We start from the raw sequence: 19,681 nt of genomic DNA on the forward strand, positions 1-19,681 counted from the left end.
AGAGGATTTTACTCCATCTCCATTTTCATTTCCATCAACTATCATACTCTGCCACATTAGCTGTTGTATTAACTATTGCAGTTAAATTAATCAATCTGCAAATAGAACTGACATTTTCAAAACAAGCTACATTACAAACAATTTCATATATTAGATGAATGATGACATCACATTAAAAAGAGAAGTCAAGGGTGCCATTAAAAAGTAACACAGAACTAACAATTTATACAGAACAAGGCCTCAAATCTGACTAGAATATCATTATTTAAATTCTTGGTATGCTACAGTAAAATCCTTCAATAGGAAAATGAAATGCAAATTGTTCTTTTTAAATCGTATTCTGAAAGAGCTCTTGTAAAGTAAAATGCCAAAGCAGGAGACGAAGATTCGCTGGCTACAATTGCCCCGATTTATGAAAACTTGATTTTATGCAAATTCTCCCCTTTAAAATTCACTTTTCAAGATAGAACGAATAAAATGTTTCGTGGTATTCATTAATGATTGGATGCAGTATATATTCCATGAGATTATTTAAGAATAGTTATAAGGTGAATATTGAATGAAATTATACCAAATCTACATACAATATATATGATATGGTTAACTATTAAAAGCAGACATTACTGACAGAATGACTGTTTCAGGAATAGAACCCTTGCGTAATTCGGGTGCTGGCTGTACTAGCTCTTCAATCGAAACAGACTTAAACTTGAGAATATTTGAAGACTTGACACGTACTGTAATGTTAAAATAGTCACCTTATGCGCTTCATTTGATTTTCTCTCAACTTCAGTTTTTTTATATGTCTCCAATTCTAAAAAAATTAAAAACAAGAGCATTAAGTATGGAGACCTACACAAAAGTTCTGACAGTTTAGAATAAAAAAGACAATACAGCATTGGCAAACATTATTAGTTAACTTTCTAAAAAACCTGCATAAAATGGATCAAATAGGAATTCATTACTCAAGCAGGGTGAAATAATGGCTAATGGCCCAAGTGAATGATAGTTTGAGTTATCAAAACCCCTTCCTATAGGATCTTTGAATGTGCACTTGATCATCTACATTTCAGCGACTTTGAAATTGAACTTGCTTATGACCCACAACCAAAAATAACTGACCAGCCAAACAAGTATTGATAGTCAACTATACCAGCCCCCAAAAAATTCAAGTAAAAGGCAAAGTTGACTCACCAAGGGCAAAAAAAAAAAAATCTACTCCCAACTTTCCACCCAGCATTTGGGTTGGAGCAAGTAGATGATCAGATTCACTTGTTGGATATGCTCACATTGTATAACGAATGTTGGACTACCATTTTAGGCACTCACTAACACATGATTGTTTGCCATTTAGATCTTGCTACACTCCAACAAAAAATACTGTCTTCTGAAAAGATGCACACGAAATTAGTGTTTGTATAACTATCATGAAAGACGCTCATGTTCCTTAATGCTGAAAGCAAGGTCATTGACTAAGCAGCTGAACATGGTTAGGCCTAGCATCAATGCAGTTACGTAATTGGGCTGAGATGATTGACTTCCAACCTCTTAACCACCTTCCTCATTTGAGGTATCATTCCAGTTGTTCCACTCTATCTACTTACTTCAATTTTACACGAGATGCCTCAAAGTCTACTGCAAGTCAAGTGCAATGACCCTTTGAAGTGTGATATTTCTGGACCAAGGTTATAACAAGAACCAAAGCTTATTGATCCCAGTAAAATCCAAACTTACATGTGTGAGAGTAACTTATTCATGAGCTGCTATTATACCACTTAATAGTATTGTGAATTACTAATTCCATTATATTACTGAAGAAAAGGTTCACTGATTGGCTAGGAGTTATCTACATTACATGCGTATTATAGTGGACAGGACATAACTGAAGAACAGGACGTAACTTGAGAACTTTTGACATTGTTGAGTAAATCTAGTGTTGTGGTTGTAAAGGAACAGTTTTGCTGAAGACAAAACTTAACCTGGAGCACATTTTCATCATTACAGCTGCAAAGGTTATCTGGTTCCATAGTTTGCTGTATCTAGTATTCTCAACCATTTCTTAATACCACCTATACAGAATCAAATTGGTTGAAGACTGTTCTATGATGGCGGGTCCTCAGGAAAAAGCCTAAAGCAGATCTGTCTTTTTGTACTTCTTCCTGGAGATGGATGCAAGGGTTTCATGCTTCCTCTGCACTTGCTTGTTGAACTCTAATATGACTAAACGGGATAGGAATGCTCTTGAAGTCTCCCATGAGATCATCCAACATGATGTATGACTAGACATGGCAGAACAGCATCTGATCTTTTGCTTGCAAGATCACTTGCCTTTGGCCATCACATACTGCTTCTGCTGTATGGCATTTTTTTGTTTTTAACTATGTACAGCTTTGGCCCTGGCATGCTCAATTACAATCCTCATTAAACTACCATGATACCCTTAATGGAGTGAAGGATATGCTCTGACCATGATTTTATTGATTTTTGTGAAGTGCAATTCTATTATTAGTTATGGCTCAACACCATCTTGTAAATAACTAATTTTTGTTTGCTAGTATTGCTTTCAAATTTTTTTCCCATTCCACATCACGGTACACAACATGGAAGATTCATATTATGTCTTCAAAATGGCTTTGATTCTACAAATGATTATTGACTAATCCTATAAAAGAATTAAGTTTCCCACTTCTAATTATTCTTTAGGATTACTTTCTGCCTTTTCATTCCTATGCTATTACTCCCATTGGGCTCTATAATGAGTCAACCTATAGCTGGGGAAGAGATGAGCTGCTCCCGTTAGACTGTTTGTGGCAACATACTTTTTATTCTTTCTACTTCTCTTCTAATATTTATATCTATGCACTTGTAATGCTACTGTGACACAGTAATTTCCTCTGGGATAAAGTATCTATCCATCCAAGGCTTAAAACAATTGAATCCTTCCACTGCTTTTCCATATTTCACATCAGTTGCTCAGATATCTTTTATGATTGTACCAGATACACAAAGTAGACATCTGGACTTGGTCATAGTTTCAAAAGTGAATTCTGCTACGCTACCCTTTTACTTTGCTCAGTTTTAAATAACTTCAGTTATATCCCCCCCGCCCAAAAAAAACACGATTGTAACATTAAAGAACATGTGCTATAATTATAAAATTTCACAACACTATTTCCATTGAGACTTACCAGCAGTGTTCTTATTCAATACTTCATTTGTTTCGTTAAGCTCTTGAATGACACAAGCTAAACGAGCTTCCAGTTGTGCAATAGTCTCCTGAGGATCCGGAGCAGATACCAGATGGTGTTGGATTATTTCAGCTTGCTTCTTGATTTCAGCAACATCTGGCTCCAAGGATTTGATGTATCCCATAACATTAGTATTAACCAGACTCTCATATTTTGATAAATTTGGTGGATTGGACAACTACCGGTGTAAATGAGAGAAAAGTAAAGATGATTGAATTGGAAATGTTAATAGCATGCTGACTAAATATCAATATTTAATTTTCCATCATGTGATTAAAAACCATTGAATAAGTGTCTTTGAATCTTATTCTATTTTTAAATATGCAGATCTTAAAACAACGATCCTGCACTCAATGTCAATAAAACCAAGGAAATGATTGTGAACTTCAGTCACAGCAACACACAACCAGTCCTTATCAAGGGATCAGCAGTGGAAAGAGTGAGCTGCTTCAAGCCAACATGTCTGAAGATCTATCCTGGGCCAAACATATTGATGCAATTACAAAGAAGGCACAACAGCTGCTCCATTTCATTACAAATTTGAGGAGACTTGGTATGTCACCAAAGACTCATGCAGATTTCTACAGATATACCGAAAGACAATTATAACCGGCTGTATCCTTACTTTGTATGGAAGGGTCATTATTTAGGATTGAAAAAAGCTACAGAAAGTTGCAAATTCAACCAGCTCCATTCATGGGCACTAGCTTCCCCAGCATCGAGGACTTGTTCAAAAGGTGACAGCTCAAAAAGCTATCATTCATCATTAAGGACCCCCAACACCCAGGACGTGCCCTCTTCTCATTGCTACCAACAAAGAGGAGGAAGAGTCTGAAGACACACTCAACAATTTAGGAACAGCTTCTTCCCCACCACCATCAGATTCTGAATGAACAATATATTTATTTATTATAGAGAGATAGCTATATTTCTTATTGTAATTTATAGTCTTTTAATTATTTATTGCAATATACTGGTGCAAGACAATATATTTCACAACATATGCCAATGATATTAAACCTGATTCTGATCTGATTCTTCAATCAGGGCATTGAGAATAAAAATGAGGAAATTATGTTACAGTTGTATATATCATTGGTGAAGCCATACTTGAAGAACTGCATATGGTTTTGTCACCATATTATAGGAAAAATGTGGTTAAACTGGAATGAACGCATGCAAGATTTATGATGAGGTTTCAGGACCAGAGGGCCTGAGATATATGGAGAGATTGGCCAGGCTAAGTCTTTATTCCATAGAATGAGAAGCAACCTTATAGAAATGTTTAAAGTTATGAGGGGCATAGATAAGATGGATGGTAACAGGCAAGAGGGGAAAATTTAGAAGGGACCTGAGGGGCAACTTTTTCAAGCAGAGGGTGTTGAATATATGAAATAAGCTGCCAAAGAAGTGGTTGAGGCAGGTGCAGTAAGGAACGTGGGGCTGCAGGGCTTAGATGGATATCTGCCAAATACAGGAAATTGGGCCTAGCTAGATGGACACGATCTTTAGCATGGATTTGTTGGGCCATAGGACCTGAATTCATGCATGCTCCATGACTCTAAATATTTACCAAAAATGAGATTTCCCCCAATCTCTTTGCAAATTGAAGTCTCCCATTACAATTGCGACATTACCCTTATTACTTACCTTTTCCAGCTCCCTTTGCAAATTCAATCCCACAACTTGGCTACAATTTGGAGGCCTTGCAGTTTCTTAACTCTACCCATAAAGACTCAACATTCTCTGATCCCATGGCACCTCCTTCTAAGGATATAATTCCATCTCTTACCAACAGGGCCACACGACTGCCTATGCCTTCCTGCCAGTCCTTTCGATACAAAGTATACCCTATGAAGTTAAGCTCCCAGCTATGGCCTTTCAGCCACGACTCAATGATGTGTTACATTACATTGCTATGATTCTGTTATTAACCAGTGTCAGAAATAACCCAAAAAGACACAAGCTAGAAGACAAAATTTCAAACCAGGGTTGGTTACATTAGGCTTTAAAAAGCAAATGCACATGCTGTTTCTCAAGAATACAAATAAATCTCTTAAATTATAGTTTCAACTGAAAACAGAAACATACCCACCTGACTGATTTCTGGTTCAATACATTCTTCAGAAATAGAATTCTCATTTTGGTCAATAGCAACATATGTTTTGACTAAAGTTTGAAATATATCGTTGCGTTTTTCAATTCTATCTTCTGTTAATCTACTATCTTCCTTTGCACGTTCCCTGGGGGAAAAAAACGATGACCCAAATGAAAAATAAACATAATGAAATTCTATTTAATGAATGCCATAAATGCCCAGCAGGCAATGTTCCAACAATAGAGAATCTCAATTAAGGTTATGTTTTCGTATAGGATCTTATGAAGTGAAAAGAGCGGGAAAATTAGCATTCCTAACGGTTTAGAGAAACTTGGAGAATGAAGTACAAAATATGGATACGGAATACAAATAAACATGCGAGGATCTAGACAATATCTGAAATATCCTGTTTCCCTGCCTCTTGACATGAAACTTTCTCCTTGACAATCTGCACTGATACGTCTCACACCTAATTAGTTTACCATTTAAAATTGGTCATGATACTTGATCCAATGATTAAAAAGATGGAAAGAAGAAAACAAAAATCAGGTAACAGGAAGAGAACCCGTTACCACTTGGAAACAGAACTGATTTTAAATTGATAATGCAAATTTGCTTTTTGCTGATGTTCACTGGGGGAGTTTTCTTAGATTGGAATAATCCCAAAACAATTTACTGTAGCTTATTTTGCATTGCTTAGGATATGAAAAAGACATAATAATGTTTTAAAATCTGATGATCCTTTATACTTAAGCAATTAAGTACTCAGGAAGTACACAATTACGTAACATTTACATACAAGTGCAAAAAACTTTTTTTTTTAAATATGTCAGATCCTGCTTGCACTTTAGTTGTCACAATTTCAGACATGGAGGTTGAAAGCAAAGGGTAGCAGTTATTTCATATCAAGTTATCATAGCTTTTCTTAAATGATTTATTTCCTACTAACAAAAAAATTTCCCTCAAAATCGTACTTTCAAAGTTGACAGCATTATTAGTTTCATTTAAATCACCCACAATATACCTGAAAGCATTTTCAAACTGAGACATGTATTTTTCCATTTCTTGGCAAACTTCTTCACGGATTTTGTTTTCCATGATCACCTTTTCTTTTTTTTCCTCAACAATCTTGTTTTTCAGATCTTGTATATAAATCAGCAATTTCTATATTTTGAAAACAAAATTCATAAACCAAACAATTTTGTTATTTAACTGAAATATTTAAAAATATAATTGTGGAAAATACCTCCAAATAGCACTAAACATGATGAACTGCAATACTGTTACAACAGCAAATTTGCAAAGCAAGCCACAGGATGAATGTTTTACACCAATGATCCATTGGTGGTGAAAAGTCAGAAACCAAAGCAACTTTACATCATAAGGAGGAATAGCTGGCTATACTACTGATTTCTCTTCATTCTTCCCTCAATATCAAATGTTGGACTCCAAAAAGCACCATCCATAAACCTGAGGCTGACCTCTATAGACCCCTCCTTTAGGAGGATCAGATAGCAGATCTTTCTCATTCAAAGAAAATAACTGGTCTCTTGCAAATCAAGGACCTGCTTCAACCAAAGTTTAAGGTAATGAACAAACAATTAGAACTCTTGTAATGTGGCCATTTTGTTCAGATGCAGAGAACTTCCATTAACAGAAACAGCCAAAGAAAAAGACAAGAAATAAGTCATCAGTTATGAGATATTGACTTCAGCATACATCATAAATTGTGGTGGTGACTGGAAATACTAACTTCTAATTTACATGTAATAGATTAATCCCTGCTTTTTCCTTCTAATGCACACTGAATTAATTAACTATTTTTATCTGGAACATATTAAATTGGTTATCAACATAATGAACAAAACCACTTCAACAACCTCCATTTAAAGATATATCATGCAGTTTATGAAGCTTTTAGCAAATAATTATCTTCAATTTAAGACTGTACACAGTAAAAAAATATTTTCAGTTTTGTACCAAGATGGAAAAATGCAATGCATTTACCTCATAATTGCTTTTTCCTATTACTATATTCTCTTCTTCTTCTTCTTCCTCCTCTTCCTCCTCCTCCTCTTCCATCTGCTTTACATCAGTTAGATCGATTGCCTCTGAATCACCTTCCTCCATTTCAACTACATCCTCAAGACTAGCATCCCAAGAAATTGTTTCTCTTTTCACCAAGGAGGATTCAGTTTCTGCGTTATTGATAATCAGTGAAAGAGCTCTGGCTGATCGTTTTGAAACCAAATGGACAGGAAAAAATTTTGAACAATCAAGCAGAATCTAGGGGAAAGAATAATTCAATAAGGAATCCAAAAATAAAATACTTTATGTGATTTACCCAAAATTGTTTAATTTCCAAGTCTATCTGGCAATAATGTGCTTAGAAGGAAAAGAAGGTGCTGCTCCAAGTTTATGCTAAGTTACTGTCATACTATAGCAGGCAGAGTTAGTTGTTAAGAGTGAGATCAAGAATTGAGCAACATGAGGCTTATTGTCCCCACAATTCCTTTATCAAAAGCTGGAAAATAGTAACTGTGCTGATAAATCCTATTCCAAATTACAACTAGATGCTGTTAAACTATTCCCTTTGACACAAAAAGTGCCAATTACTGTGTCAAGTGTTTGAAAAATCTATACCATTAGTTCTAATCAAGCCTTTTCAAGTAGATATTCAACTCCCAATTAGAATTTATCTGCTACCAATAGTGTTTCAGTCAATGACCTACAGACCATAACTACATGTACATGCAAGAGAAATAAACATTCCCCTTCCACTTATTAAACTATCATTTACTCAAAGCTCCTTGTCATAAATCCATACATGTCAATGGCTGTAAGTGCAATTTGGCTTGCATTACTCTGTGTGCTTAGCAATAAGAAGTGGAATAATACCTTAAAAAAACAGAAGCTATTGTCAGTATCTATAGATATCAAAGTTCTGAATGGCAATAGCAATGCTAAACATACTGAAGAGTCTAGTGAAAAACAATGGTCATTTATATTTTCCAATTATTTTCATATGCAAGTTCCAGATTTGATCATATTAAATTAGAAGAATATTTGAACTGGTCTTCATTTCAACCACAATTCCTGGAAATTCTGATTAAATTCATAGAATCAAATGATCTTAGTAAGTACCACAAGGAGAAGGCATGATGTTCTTGAAATAAGTTAAAAAAAACTAAAGCAGTTACAAACTTAAATTTGTAGGAAAAAACTAAATTTACTCAAATCCACATGATTTTGTTCCCCATCCCCAATCTGTTTGTATAGAATAAGACAATAATCACAGGTTGCTAGAGAACTTTAAACTACAATTCTTCTGTAAATGATAGAAACCACAGAAGTATTCAATTACATAACTGAAATTTTAATCATCATAATATCATGACATAATAGCAATTTACAAACTTAACTTACCTTCTGTGCAACAGCAGAGAATTTTAGGACATTAAGTGTCTCTTCATACATAGAAGCACATTGGCTGATATTAACAATCATGCAAACTTTTCCTCTCCCAGAGAAATACCCTTGGAAATAGCGAGTAAGCTTACTCTCTCTGAATGGAACATGGCTGTGCGTCCTAAGAGAAATAAAATATCTTTAAAAAGGTCATTTTTTTTTGGGATCTCACTGATAAGACAATCTCCTTTCTAAAATAATCAATTTTCAAAACATAATTTACAGATATTTCACGAACATACAGTATGTCAACAGAAACTCTTCAATTTTAAAGAGTCCATCAGCGAAAAGTTTTAAAATTTGCCTAATGAAATGTTTTAATGCAGCAGCAGAAAAACTTTAGATTTTCTGTACATTAAGCTGCTGCTATGATAAAAAAAAACTTGATGTCCTTGATCATAGCAGGCAAAATGAAGTTTTATCAGAACTTTGGCAAATAAACCCAAAGTTTGGATTGTTAGGATCCATGCATTAAGTAGTAACTTGCTGGTGGATTACAGGTCATGGTGTTAGAGCTAAATCAAATAGTTAGCTATTCTCAAACTATTCCGGAGATTTAATCTAGGCAAAATCTTAATGCTTAAATGCTAAAGATGCTATATTTCAGGCACAACATTAAATGAAGCCTCTTCTCTTTCTTGTGTAGATGTAAAAGATGCTTTAAAAAAAAAACAAGATTATAATTCAGATTGATGTACCTTTATTTCCCTGAGTAAGATTATTCAGATGTGTACTAAACTTGTTTTCGATGAGTAAACATCCACTTCATTTATCTCACTTTACTATTTAGTACCTCAATTAGAGCCTGAAGTTCTCAAATTCCTCTCCAGGTTCTAAGTTGATATATCTTTTTATCTTGTGGAAACCCAAGCTAACTGATTTACCTCAACCAGATGCATACTGGAAACTACAATAAATTCTTTTAGCATTTTTATCTAATCAGAGCTGGTCTACTATCATTTACAATTGAATATAAAAAGGGCCATTACAGCCAAAAATGTCCTAATTTTGTAACAGGCAGTCATGAGTAACCTCACCAACAATGTATAACTACAGTAAAACAGACAGCTGAGCACCTTTGGGACAGTGATGCTACCACGCTAACAGATTTTCCATACCAACAAATTTCTATAGAAACTCAACAGATAAATCAGCAACTGTGGGAGGAATGCAGGTTTTAACTGATATGTTGACCCTTCCTCCCACAGATAAGATACAAAATGCTGACAGAACTCAGTAGGTCAGGCATCAGCCAAGAGAAGAATAAACAGTCAATATTTCATCAGGAATTGAAAGGAAGGGAAAAAAGACTAGAATACAAAGATAGGAGGAGGTGAAGGAGTACAAGTTTGCTGGGGATGGGCGATATCAGATGAGGGGGAAGGTGGGTAGAATAGGGAAGGAGGGATGAATGGATGGACCGATGAAGTAAAAGGTTTGGAGATGTTAGGTGGAAGGAATAAAAGGCTGAAGGAAGAATCTGATAGGAAAAAACAGTGGACCACATGAGGAAAGGGAGGAGGAACACCAGAGATGAGTGATGGACAGGTAAGAAGTGAAGGGGCAAGAAGGGATACTACTTTCAGATCTTTGGATGTTACACCTATCAATTGCCAAACACATTTTTATTTCACCGTTTTTGTAAAATGTTACAGTGTACAATAAATTTCCAATGAACTAACAAGATTAAGGAGGAATATGAAGTATACAAGAATTCCAATTACAAACCTATTCGTGTTCCTAAACCCACCCTTACCTCTGACCTCAAACTCTCTCCAAAGTCCAGACCCCAGTCCTAACTTCACTCCAGAGCCTGAGCTCTGGGCACACATCCTGCTTGCACTCTGGAACCCCAACTCATGTTCTTGAGTTATGAATCAGCCACATGCTAAAGCATCACAAATTCCAAACCATTAATTGTTGGATTATCAGAGATTACAAAACATCAGTCTCTTATTATTAGGAATTTCATCTTAAAATAACATGAATGTAGACAGAGGATGAAAACAAATTTTAAAAAAAACATTCATTTGCAATTTTTATCTCTGCTAAAGCTGCATTAAGATTGCATTCAAACATAAGAATAACTTTAAGCAAGCACTTTACTTATGAATAGAGAGCATAGAAGAAAGGCTCCTCTTACTTTGAAATTTGGTTATGTCTCAATGCATTAATGCATTTTCCAAGAATCAGCAAAGAGGTATTAATGTTTCCAGCTTCTTTCAACCTGTCACCTTCATTCTTTGTTTTTGCATTCCGTTCTGATCCCGCAAGATCGCAAAGAGACAACCTGTAGGTGAAGTAGCCAAGAGCAAAAGTAACAGAATCAAAATTAAATGATTTATAATATTCACCTTCTCATCATAAATTTAAACAAATCCAAATGAGTTAACCTGCATTGTACCTTACAACCATCCTCTCCACCTATGCTTGCTGATTTACCTTCTAGAGAATCGAAGTCTTTTTAAAATTATCTTTTTAATTAACAATCCCTCCATGGCTTCATATCTCTTCTCTAAACTCCTCCAGCCTGGCATTCATTAAGTGATATCTAGACTTCCGTATTCTGACAGTCAACAATTTTATTTATTTAGCAATACAGCATAGAGTAACACTAACCTAGTCACAGGGCAATTTACAATAACTAATTAACCCATGGAACATCTTTGGACTATAGGAGGAAACTGGTGCACCCAGGGAAAACGCCTGCATTTCACAGGGAGGACGTACAAACTCTTAACAGAACAGCGCTGGAATTGTAATCTGAACTCCAGAACACCGACTATAATAGCGTCTACTAACCGCTATGCTATTCATCATAGTTAAGTCAACAGTGCAGTCGTGCTTCAACTACCACAGACTCCATCAAATTACTCTTAAATCAAAGGGCAACACACACAAAATGCCAGAGGAACTTAGCAAGTCAGTGGAGCGAAGGACTATGAATGGGATTAAATAATATTTCAGGCTGAGAAACTGTTTTTCTTTCAAGATGGTTTTTTAAAAAACGGATTTCTTTGGCAAGTTTGTGGTTACCTGTTCAAACAATCTGCTAAGCGACCTAGTATCACTATTGGTTGTGTGCTAATGCTACAAATACCTGGGACATTTTTGCAATGTTAAAAGATTATTTTTACAAGACATTATGACCTTTAATTGATTGCTCTGGCAGATGTGAGACTTTTCTTGACCTGGGCACTACTTTGCATTACAATGTGAACTAAAACACAAGTGCAGGACTAGGACTAAACAGTATTCTGCAGTTACATACAGTATAATAATGATACACTTAACATAGACCATTACAGCACAGTTAGGGACTTTCAGTCCACAATGCTGTGCTGATCCTTTAACCTACTCGAAGATCAATCTAATCTTTCCTTCCTACGTAGCCCTCCATTTTTTCTATCATCCATATGCCTAAACAATTATTACGTGCCTCCAATCTATCTGCCTCAACCAACTCTGGCAGCATGTTTCATGTATCCAGCACCGTGTTTAAAACAAAAACACTTACTTCTGACATTCCCCCTATACTTTCTTCCAATCACTTTAAAATTATGACCCTTCATATTATCCTTTTCCACTCGATCTATGCCTCTTATCATCATCTACACCTCTATCAAGTCACCGGTCATCATCTTTTTTCTCCAGAGAAAAATCCTAGCTCACTCAACCTGTCCTCATAAGACACACTCCCTAATCCAGGCAGCATCCTGGTAAGTATCCTCTGCAAACTTCCACATCCTTCCCATAATGAGACAACCAGAACTGAACACAACATCCAAAGTGTGGTCTAACCAGATCTATCCTAACCAGGTTTTATAGTGCTGCAATATTACCTCACGCTCTCAAACTCAATCCCCTGACTAATGAAGAAAAACACACCATATACCTTACTAACACCCCTATCAACTTGTGCAGCAACTCTGAGGGATCTGTGAGTGTAGACCCCATGATCCCTGTTCCTCCACACTAAGAATCCTGCCACCAATCTTGTACTCTGCCTTTAATTTTGACCTCCCAAAGTGTATCACATCATACTTTCCTGGATTAAACTCTATCTGACTCTTCTCAGCCTAGCTCTGCACTTTGTCAATGTCCCGTTGTAACCTATAGCAACCTTAAACAATTCCATCAACCTTCATGTCATCCGTAATCAGAGGTGCATGAGCCAGTCCTCATTGAAGGATCAGAGGTGGAGAGGGTCAGCAACTTTAAATTCCTCAGTATTATAATTTCAGAGTGCATTTCCTGGGCCCAGCACTCAAGTGCAATTATGAAGAAAACGTGGTACCGCCTCTACCTCCTTAAGACTTTGTTAAGACTCGGCATGACTTTTAAAGCCCTGACAAACTTCTACAGATGTGCAGTGGAGAGTATATTGAATGGCTACTTCACAGCCTGGTATGGAAACGGCAATGCCTTTGAATGGAAAATCCTATTAAAAGTAGTGGATACAGCCCAGTCCATAACGGGTAAAGCCTTCCCCACCAGTGAGCTCATCTACAGAGTTGTAGCAGGTAAACAGCATCTATCACAAAGAACCCCTACCCCCAAGGTCATGCTCTCTTCTTGTTGCTGCCACTAGGAAGATACAGGAGCTTCAGACTCACAGCACTATGTTCAGGAACAGTTATTACCCCACAACCATCAGGCTATTGATCAAAGGGGATAACTTAATTCAATTTCACTAGCCCCATCATTGACATGTTCCCACAATCTGTGGACTCACTTTCAAAGACTTTTCATCTCGTGTTCTCCATATTTATTGCTTATTTATTATCATTATTTCTTTCTTTTTGTATTTGTAGTTCATTGTATTTTGCACACTGGTTGAATACCCAAATTGGTGCGGTCTTTCATTGATTCTATAATGGTTATTATTCTATTATGGATTTATTGAGTATGCCCACAAGAAAATGAATCTAATGTTGTGCATGGTGACATATGCATACTTTGATAATAAATTTATTTTGAACTTACTAACCTTCCATTCCACTTCCTCAAAGTCATTTATAACAATTTTTTTTAAAAAATCACAAAGAGTAGGGGACCCATAACAGATCACTGCGGAAAACCGTGATCACAGAACTCCAGGCAGAATACATTCCGTTTACAACCACCCTCTACCTTTCAATGGCAAGCAAATTTGGAATCCACCCAGCCAAGTTTCCATGGGTTCCATGACTCATGACTTTATGAATGAGCCCACCACAGGAAACTTACCAAAATCTATACATACCATATCCACTACTCCACCATGATCAATGTGCTTTATCACATCCTTGAAGAATTCAAATAGCTTGTAGGGATGACGTAGAAGGTTGAGGGGGGACTTGATAGAGGCATTTAATATTATGAGGGGGATTGATAGAGTTGACGTGGTTAGACTTTTTCCATTGAGAGTGGGGAAAATTCAAACAAGAGGACATGGGTTGAGAGTTAGAGGACAAAAGTTTAGGGGTAACATGAGGGGGAACTTCTTTACTCAGAGAGTAGTGCCTGTGTGGAACGAGCTTCCAGCAGAAGTGGTTGAGGCAGGTTCTATGTTGTCGTTTAAAGTTATATTGAGTAGATATATGGACAGGAAAGGAATGGAGGGTTATGGGCTGAGTGCAGATCAGTGGGACTAGGATAGGGTAAGAGTTCAGCATGGACTAGAAGGGCCAAGATGGCCTGTTTCCGTGCTGTAATTGTTACATGGTTATATGGTTTATATAACCTGCCCCTCACAAAGTCATACTGACTATCCTTATTTAGACGCTTCTCCAAATGCTTATAAATCTCGTCTCTAATTCCCGTGAACAATTTGACCACTAATGAACTAAAACAATACTCTTCTTTTAAACAAAAAAACATTTGCCACCATCCAACCTTCTGGTACATCTGCTATAGCAGGGAATATGCAAAGATGATCGCCAAAGATGCAGCAAATTCTTCCCTTCCTTCCCACAATAACCTGTGTTATATCCCATCCAGCCCTGGGGATTTATCTATCCTAATGATTTTCAAAACTTTAGCACATCCTCTTTCTTACTGTTGACATGTTCTATCATATCAACCTGTATTATACTTTCACCACTTATGTCAGGGTCCCCCCCTCTTACTGGTGAATACTGAAGCAAAGTATTCAATAAGGACCTCCCCCTACCTCTTCTAACTCCAAGCACATATTTCCTCTTCTATCCCTGATGGGTTCTATCCTCACTCTAATCAGCTTTCTGTTCTTTACATACATGTAAAGCACTTTTCTTCATCCTACTCACTAAGGCCATCTCATGCCCTTTTCTACCTCTCCTAAGTCCATTGTTCAGCAAATTCCTGGCTACTCGATAACTTCCATGAAGTTAATGAGCACAATTTTTTGTAAACATGTACTGGACCAAGCCCATAGCTTTCTTGTCATTTATTTGACACCATTTAAATAATGGAAGCTATGAATTTAAAGAACAAATGGAAACATCTCCTGTCCCCTTGCCAATTCAACTGCCTATATACCTTTCTTAAAAACTGGTGAAAACTGAGGCATTATTTCTGGCAATCACAATATTAGACACTGAGATAATTCATGTCATTTAAACAATAATTACATATCACTGGTGCTGAAAGAAATGCAGATTTTGATCTCTGTTCTGGTTAGTGCAGCAATATATGAACATAGAAAAAAAATTGCGTTTTTTTTTAAAAAAGGAAAAAAGTGGTTTCGAGCTGAATTTAAACTAATTCCTTAAAAATTAAAACAAGGTAATAGTCCTAAAGAAGGGTCTCAGTCTGAAACATTAGTAGGGAATAGTAGGGGACCGAGGGTCTAGTGAGATGGAGGAACTGAGGGAAATACATGTTATTAGGGAAGTGGTGTTAGGTAAATTGAAGGGATTGAAGGCAGATAAATCCCCAGGGCCAGATGGTCTGCATCCCAGAGTGCTTAAGGAAGTAGCACAAGAAATAGTGGATGCATTAGTGATAATTTTTCAAAACTCTTCAGATTCTGGATTAGTTCCTGAAGATTGGAGGGTGGCTAATGTAACCCTGCTTTTCAAAAAAGGAGGGAGAGAGAAACCAGGGAATTATAGATCGGTAAGCCTGACATCGGTGGTGGGGAAAATGCTAGAGTCAGTTATCAAAGATGTGTAACAGTACATTTGGAAAGCGGTGAAATCATCAGATGAAGTCAGCATGGATTTGTGAAAGGAAAATCATGTCTGACGAATTTCATAGAATTTTTTGAGGATGTAACTAGTAGAGTGGATAGGGGAGAACCAGTGGATGTATATTTGGATTTTCAAAAGGCTTTTGACAAGGTCCCACACAGGAGATTAGTGTGCAAACTTAAAGTACACGGTATTGGGGGTATGGTACTGATGTGGATAGAGAATTGGTTGGCAGACAGGAAGCGAAGAGTGGGAATAAACGGGATCTTTTCAGAATGGCAGGCAGTGACGAGTAGGGTACCGCAAGGCTCAGTGCTGGGACCCCAGTTGTTTACAATATATATTAATGACTTAGATGAGGGAATTAAATGCAGCATCTCCAAGTTTGCGGATGACACGAAGCTGGGCGGCAGTGTTAGCTGTGAGGAGGATGCTAAGAGGATGCAGGGTGACTTGGATAGGTTAGGTGAGTGGGCAAAATTTATGGCAGATGCAATTTAATGTGGATAAATGTGAGGTTATCCACTTTGGTGGCAAGAACAGGAAAACAGATTATTATCTGAATGGTGGCCGATTAGGAAAAGGGGAGGTGCAATGCAATGAGACCTGGGTGTCATTGTACACCAGTCATTGAAAGTGGGCATGCAGGTACAGCAGGCTGTGAAAAAGGCAAATGGTATGCTGGGATTCATAGAAAGAGGATTCGAGTACAGGAGCAGGGAAGTACTACTGCAGTTGTACAAGGCCTTGGCGAGACCACACCTAGAGTATCGTGTGCAGTTTTGGTCCCCTAATCTGAGGAAAGACATTCTTGCCATAGAGGAAATATAAAGAAGGTTCACCAGATTGATTCCTGGAATGGCAGGACTTTCATATGATGAAAGACTGGATCGGTTAGGCTTATACTCTCTGGAATTTAGAAGATTGAGGGGGGATCTTATTGAAACGTATAAAGTTCTAAAGGGATTGGACAGGCTCGATGTAGGAAGATTGTCCCCGATGTTGGGGAAGTCCAGAACGAGGGGTCACAGAATGAGGATAAAGGGGAAGCCTTTTAGGACCGAGATGAGGAAAAACTTCTTCACACAGAGAGTGGTGAATCTGTGGAATTTTCTGCCGCAGGAAGCAGTTGAGGCCAGTTCATTGGCTATATTTAAGAGGGAGTTAGATATGGCACTTGTGGCTAAAGGGATCGGGGGTATGGAGAGAAGGCAGGTACAGGGTTCTGAGTTGGATGATCAGCCATGATCGTACTGAATGGCAGTGCAGGCTCGAAGGGCCGAGTGGCCTGCTCCTGCACCTTGTTTCTATGTTTCTATTAAAAATTTATTCATTTTCATATATGCTGCCTGGCCTGCTGCGTTCCTCCAGCATTTTGTGCATTGCTCTGGATTTCCAGCATCTGCACAATCTCTTGTGTTTTAATAGTCAGCTGGTTAGATGTACATTTTTTTATTTTATTTATCATTTTATTTCATATAATACAAGTTGGCCATTAGGGCACAAGTATACAATCTCTTGGCCTCCAGGCAAAATATTAAGATGAAGGTTCAGCGAGGAGTATTTTCTGGACATTTCTAATAATATACATCTAATTTGAGATGAGGAATCAAGCTTGTGCAGTTTTCTCATACCACAAGTTTGTCTTGCATCTCAATTTACCATCACATATTCAGGACTTTGTACTTTTTCTGCAAAAATATCTTTGCTGTCGAAAACCATTATCCAAAATACTGAGCAATATATCATTAGTGAGCAATTGTCAAATGAACAGTTTGCGTGCAAGTGAGTGATGGGTAGAAGAACAAATCCAAATTGCAACTGTCATTTTGAGTAATCTTTATACAACTTGATGTAAGAGATATGCAAACTCTACTAGATAAAGAGCTTCTGAATGACAGAAATTCTTTAAGGATTTCACAAGTAGCCCTTGTGATAAAGTGACACTGGCGGAAAAATTAGAATCAGAAAAGGGCAAGGTAAATCTTCAATTGAAAGCTTTTTAAAATCACGCAGGTTGCTTATATAGCTAGTTCAGGTAGCTTAAAATCTCTTAACAAGTGTCATTTTGCAACTAAAAAATAATTTAGGCTAGAATGATATAATAACTGAGTCTAGATTTTAAAAACTTTTATGGAACTGACAGGGTAGATAAGATGCTGTTTTCTCCAGCTGAAGTCAGGTCCTGGACTTCAACGTTAAGGGTGAGCGAGCAAAGAATAAGATGAGATTCCCCACACCTCCCCTTTTTTTTTTAAAAAGGTGAGTGATAAATCAAAGTGTATCATAGGAATTTACTACCATATGGATTCTTTGTCCACAACCCTTTTGAGTACACTCAAAAGTGGAGACTGATAAGATTTTTGAACCCTGTAGGAAGCATACACGAAGGTATACTTCAAGCATAAATTGGTTATGATTGTTATTGGTAGAACAGGCTCAAGGGAGCACATAGTCAATTTCCATCCTGTTGAATATTTGTGGTGAAGCTGTTGCCCAAAACGTTGAGAGTATAGCAAACCCTGAAAGTTACAGTACATCTTTCTCTTTTCTGAAAATATTGGTCTGTTAAACCCGATTGGCAGTTCTACAATTGCATTTTCATTGAAAAGCTACCTCCTTGATTAGAATAGACTACTTACTCACTGACTCGGGCAACCCGAAGGCCATCTGCTTCCATGTGCAAGATTCTTATTGAAAAAGTACAGTGGCTGTAGAAAGAGCATTTTAAGAGACATTTTAAATGTACTTACAATTACTAGCTAAAAGCCATGTGACTTTGCCCAGAAGCACACAACCAAAGTTCAGCAAATTTAATTATAACAATACACCAAAATATAAATGCTGATGAAAAGTAAAATACCTTCTACTTGAAAGATGATTGACTTTTGTAGAAGCAATACTTTGTTGTTTTCTCCCTTGTTTCAGTATCATGCATGCTTCTTCTGCATTGGAAACTTGAATCCATTTTAGATCTAAAGGAAAAGCATACTAATATCTTGGAGGGATCTTAATTTATGGAATGGATAAAGTAGATAAACAAAAAAGAAAAATTAGTTACTAATCAGAAAATACACTCAATTACCTTTCACATAAGTGTTGCCTTTTGCATCTTGCACAAGCCGAAGTATGTTTCTTTTCTGATATTTACATGGTACTGGATCAAGTAAATCATAAAGCGTTTCATTGTATATTTCACAAAATGAAACCCAGATCGAAAATCTGAACCTTTCTGGAGCACGCACAGCAACTTCTTCAGAACACTTTAATTCTTCACCATAATCTATACTAAGTGACTTCAGTGACTCTCCTGCTTTTAAAAAAAAATAAACATTATTGTTAACCAAAACTATATCCTTTTAAAGGGGACAAAAATTATGAAATGGAACACAACTATCAATTGGTTTAAATATCTAGATGTTTAAAGTCCATCATACGGTGCAAAAAATGGTCCTTTGACCCACTACATCTATGCTGCCAATTTACCCATCTACGATACTTCACTTACCCACTCAGTGTATAGCTTTCTATGCCTTGGCAATTCAAATATTCATCAAGATGCTTATTAAATGTTGAGAAAGTATCTGCCACACCACCTTTCCAGCCAGATCATTTCCAAATCCCAACAATCCTCTGAAAAGAATCTCCTCTCAGATCCCTTCTCAATCTCCTCTCACCTTAAACTATGCCCAACACACAAAATGCTGAAGGAA

At 36.9% G+C, this 19,681-nt stretch overlaps 1 protein-coding gene across 5 annotated transcripts in view; it reads right to left on the reverse strand.

The window, feature by feature from the left end:
- Positions 1-19,681, reverse strand: part of LOC134358954 (kinesin-like protein KIF20B) — a 93,468-nt gene that overhangs the window by 45,449 nt on the left and 28,338 nt on the right. For 4 of the 5 annotated variants that reach the window (XM_063071666.1, XM_063071665.1, XM_063071663.1 and 1 more), the window contains exons 8-17: positions 19,054-19,281; positions 18,832-18,943; positions 18,611-18,679; positions 10,958-11,104; positions 8,773-8,935; positions 7,354-7,632; positions 6,371-6,510; positions 5,344-5,491; positions 3,189-3,426; positions 759-814 (exon numbers count right to left, since the gene is read on the reverse strand). In XM_063071666.1, the coding sequence (XP_062927736.1) occupies positions 759-814; positions 3,189-3,426; positions 5,344-5,491; positions 6,371-6,510; positions 7,354-7,632; positions 8,773-8,935; positions 10,958-11,104; positions 18,611-18,679; positions 18,832-18,943; positions 19,054-19,281 (1,580 nt within the window). The remainder of the gene's footprint in view (positions 1-758; positions 815-3,188; positions 3,427-5,343; positions 5,492-6,370; positions 6,511-7,353; positions 7,633-8,772; positions 8,936-10,957; positions 11,105-18,610; positions 18,680-18,831; positions 18,944-19,053; positions 19,282-19,681) is intronic. The other variant, XM_063071664.1, reaches the window with a different exon arrangement.

The sequence above is a fragment of the Mobula hypostoma genome, chromosome 19 (genome assembly GCF_963921235.1).
Source record: "Mobula hypostoma chromosome 19, sMobHyp1.1, whole genome shotgun sequence".
Classification (NCBI taxonomy): Eukaryota; Metazoa; Chordata; class Chondrichthyes; order Myliobatiformes; family Myliobatidae; genus Mobula; species Mobula hypostoma.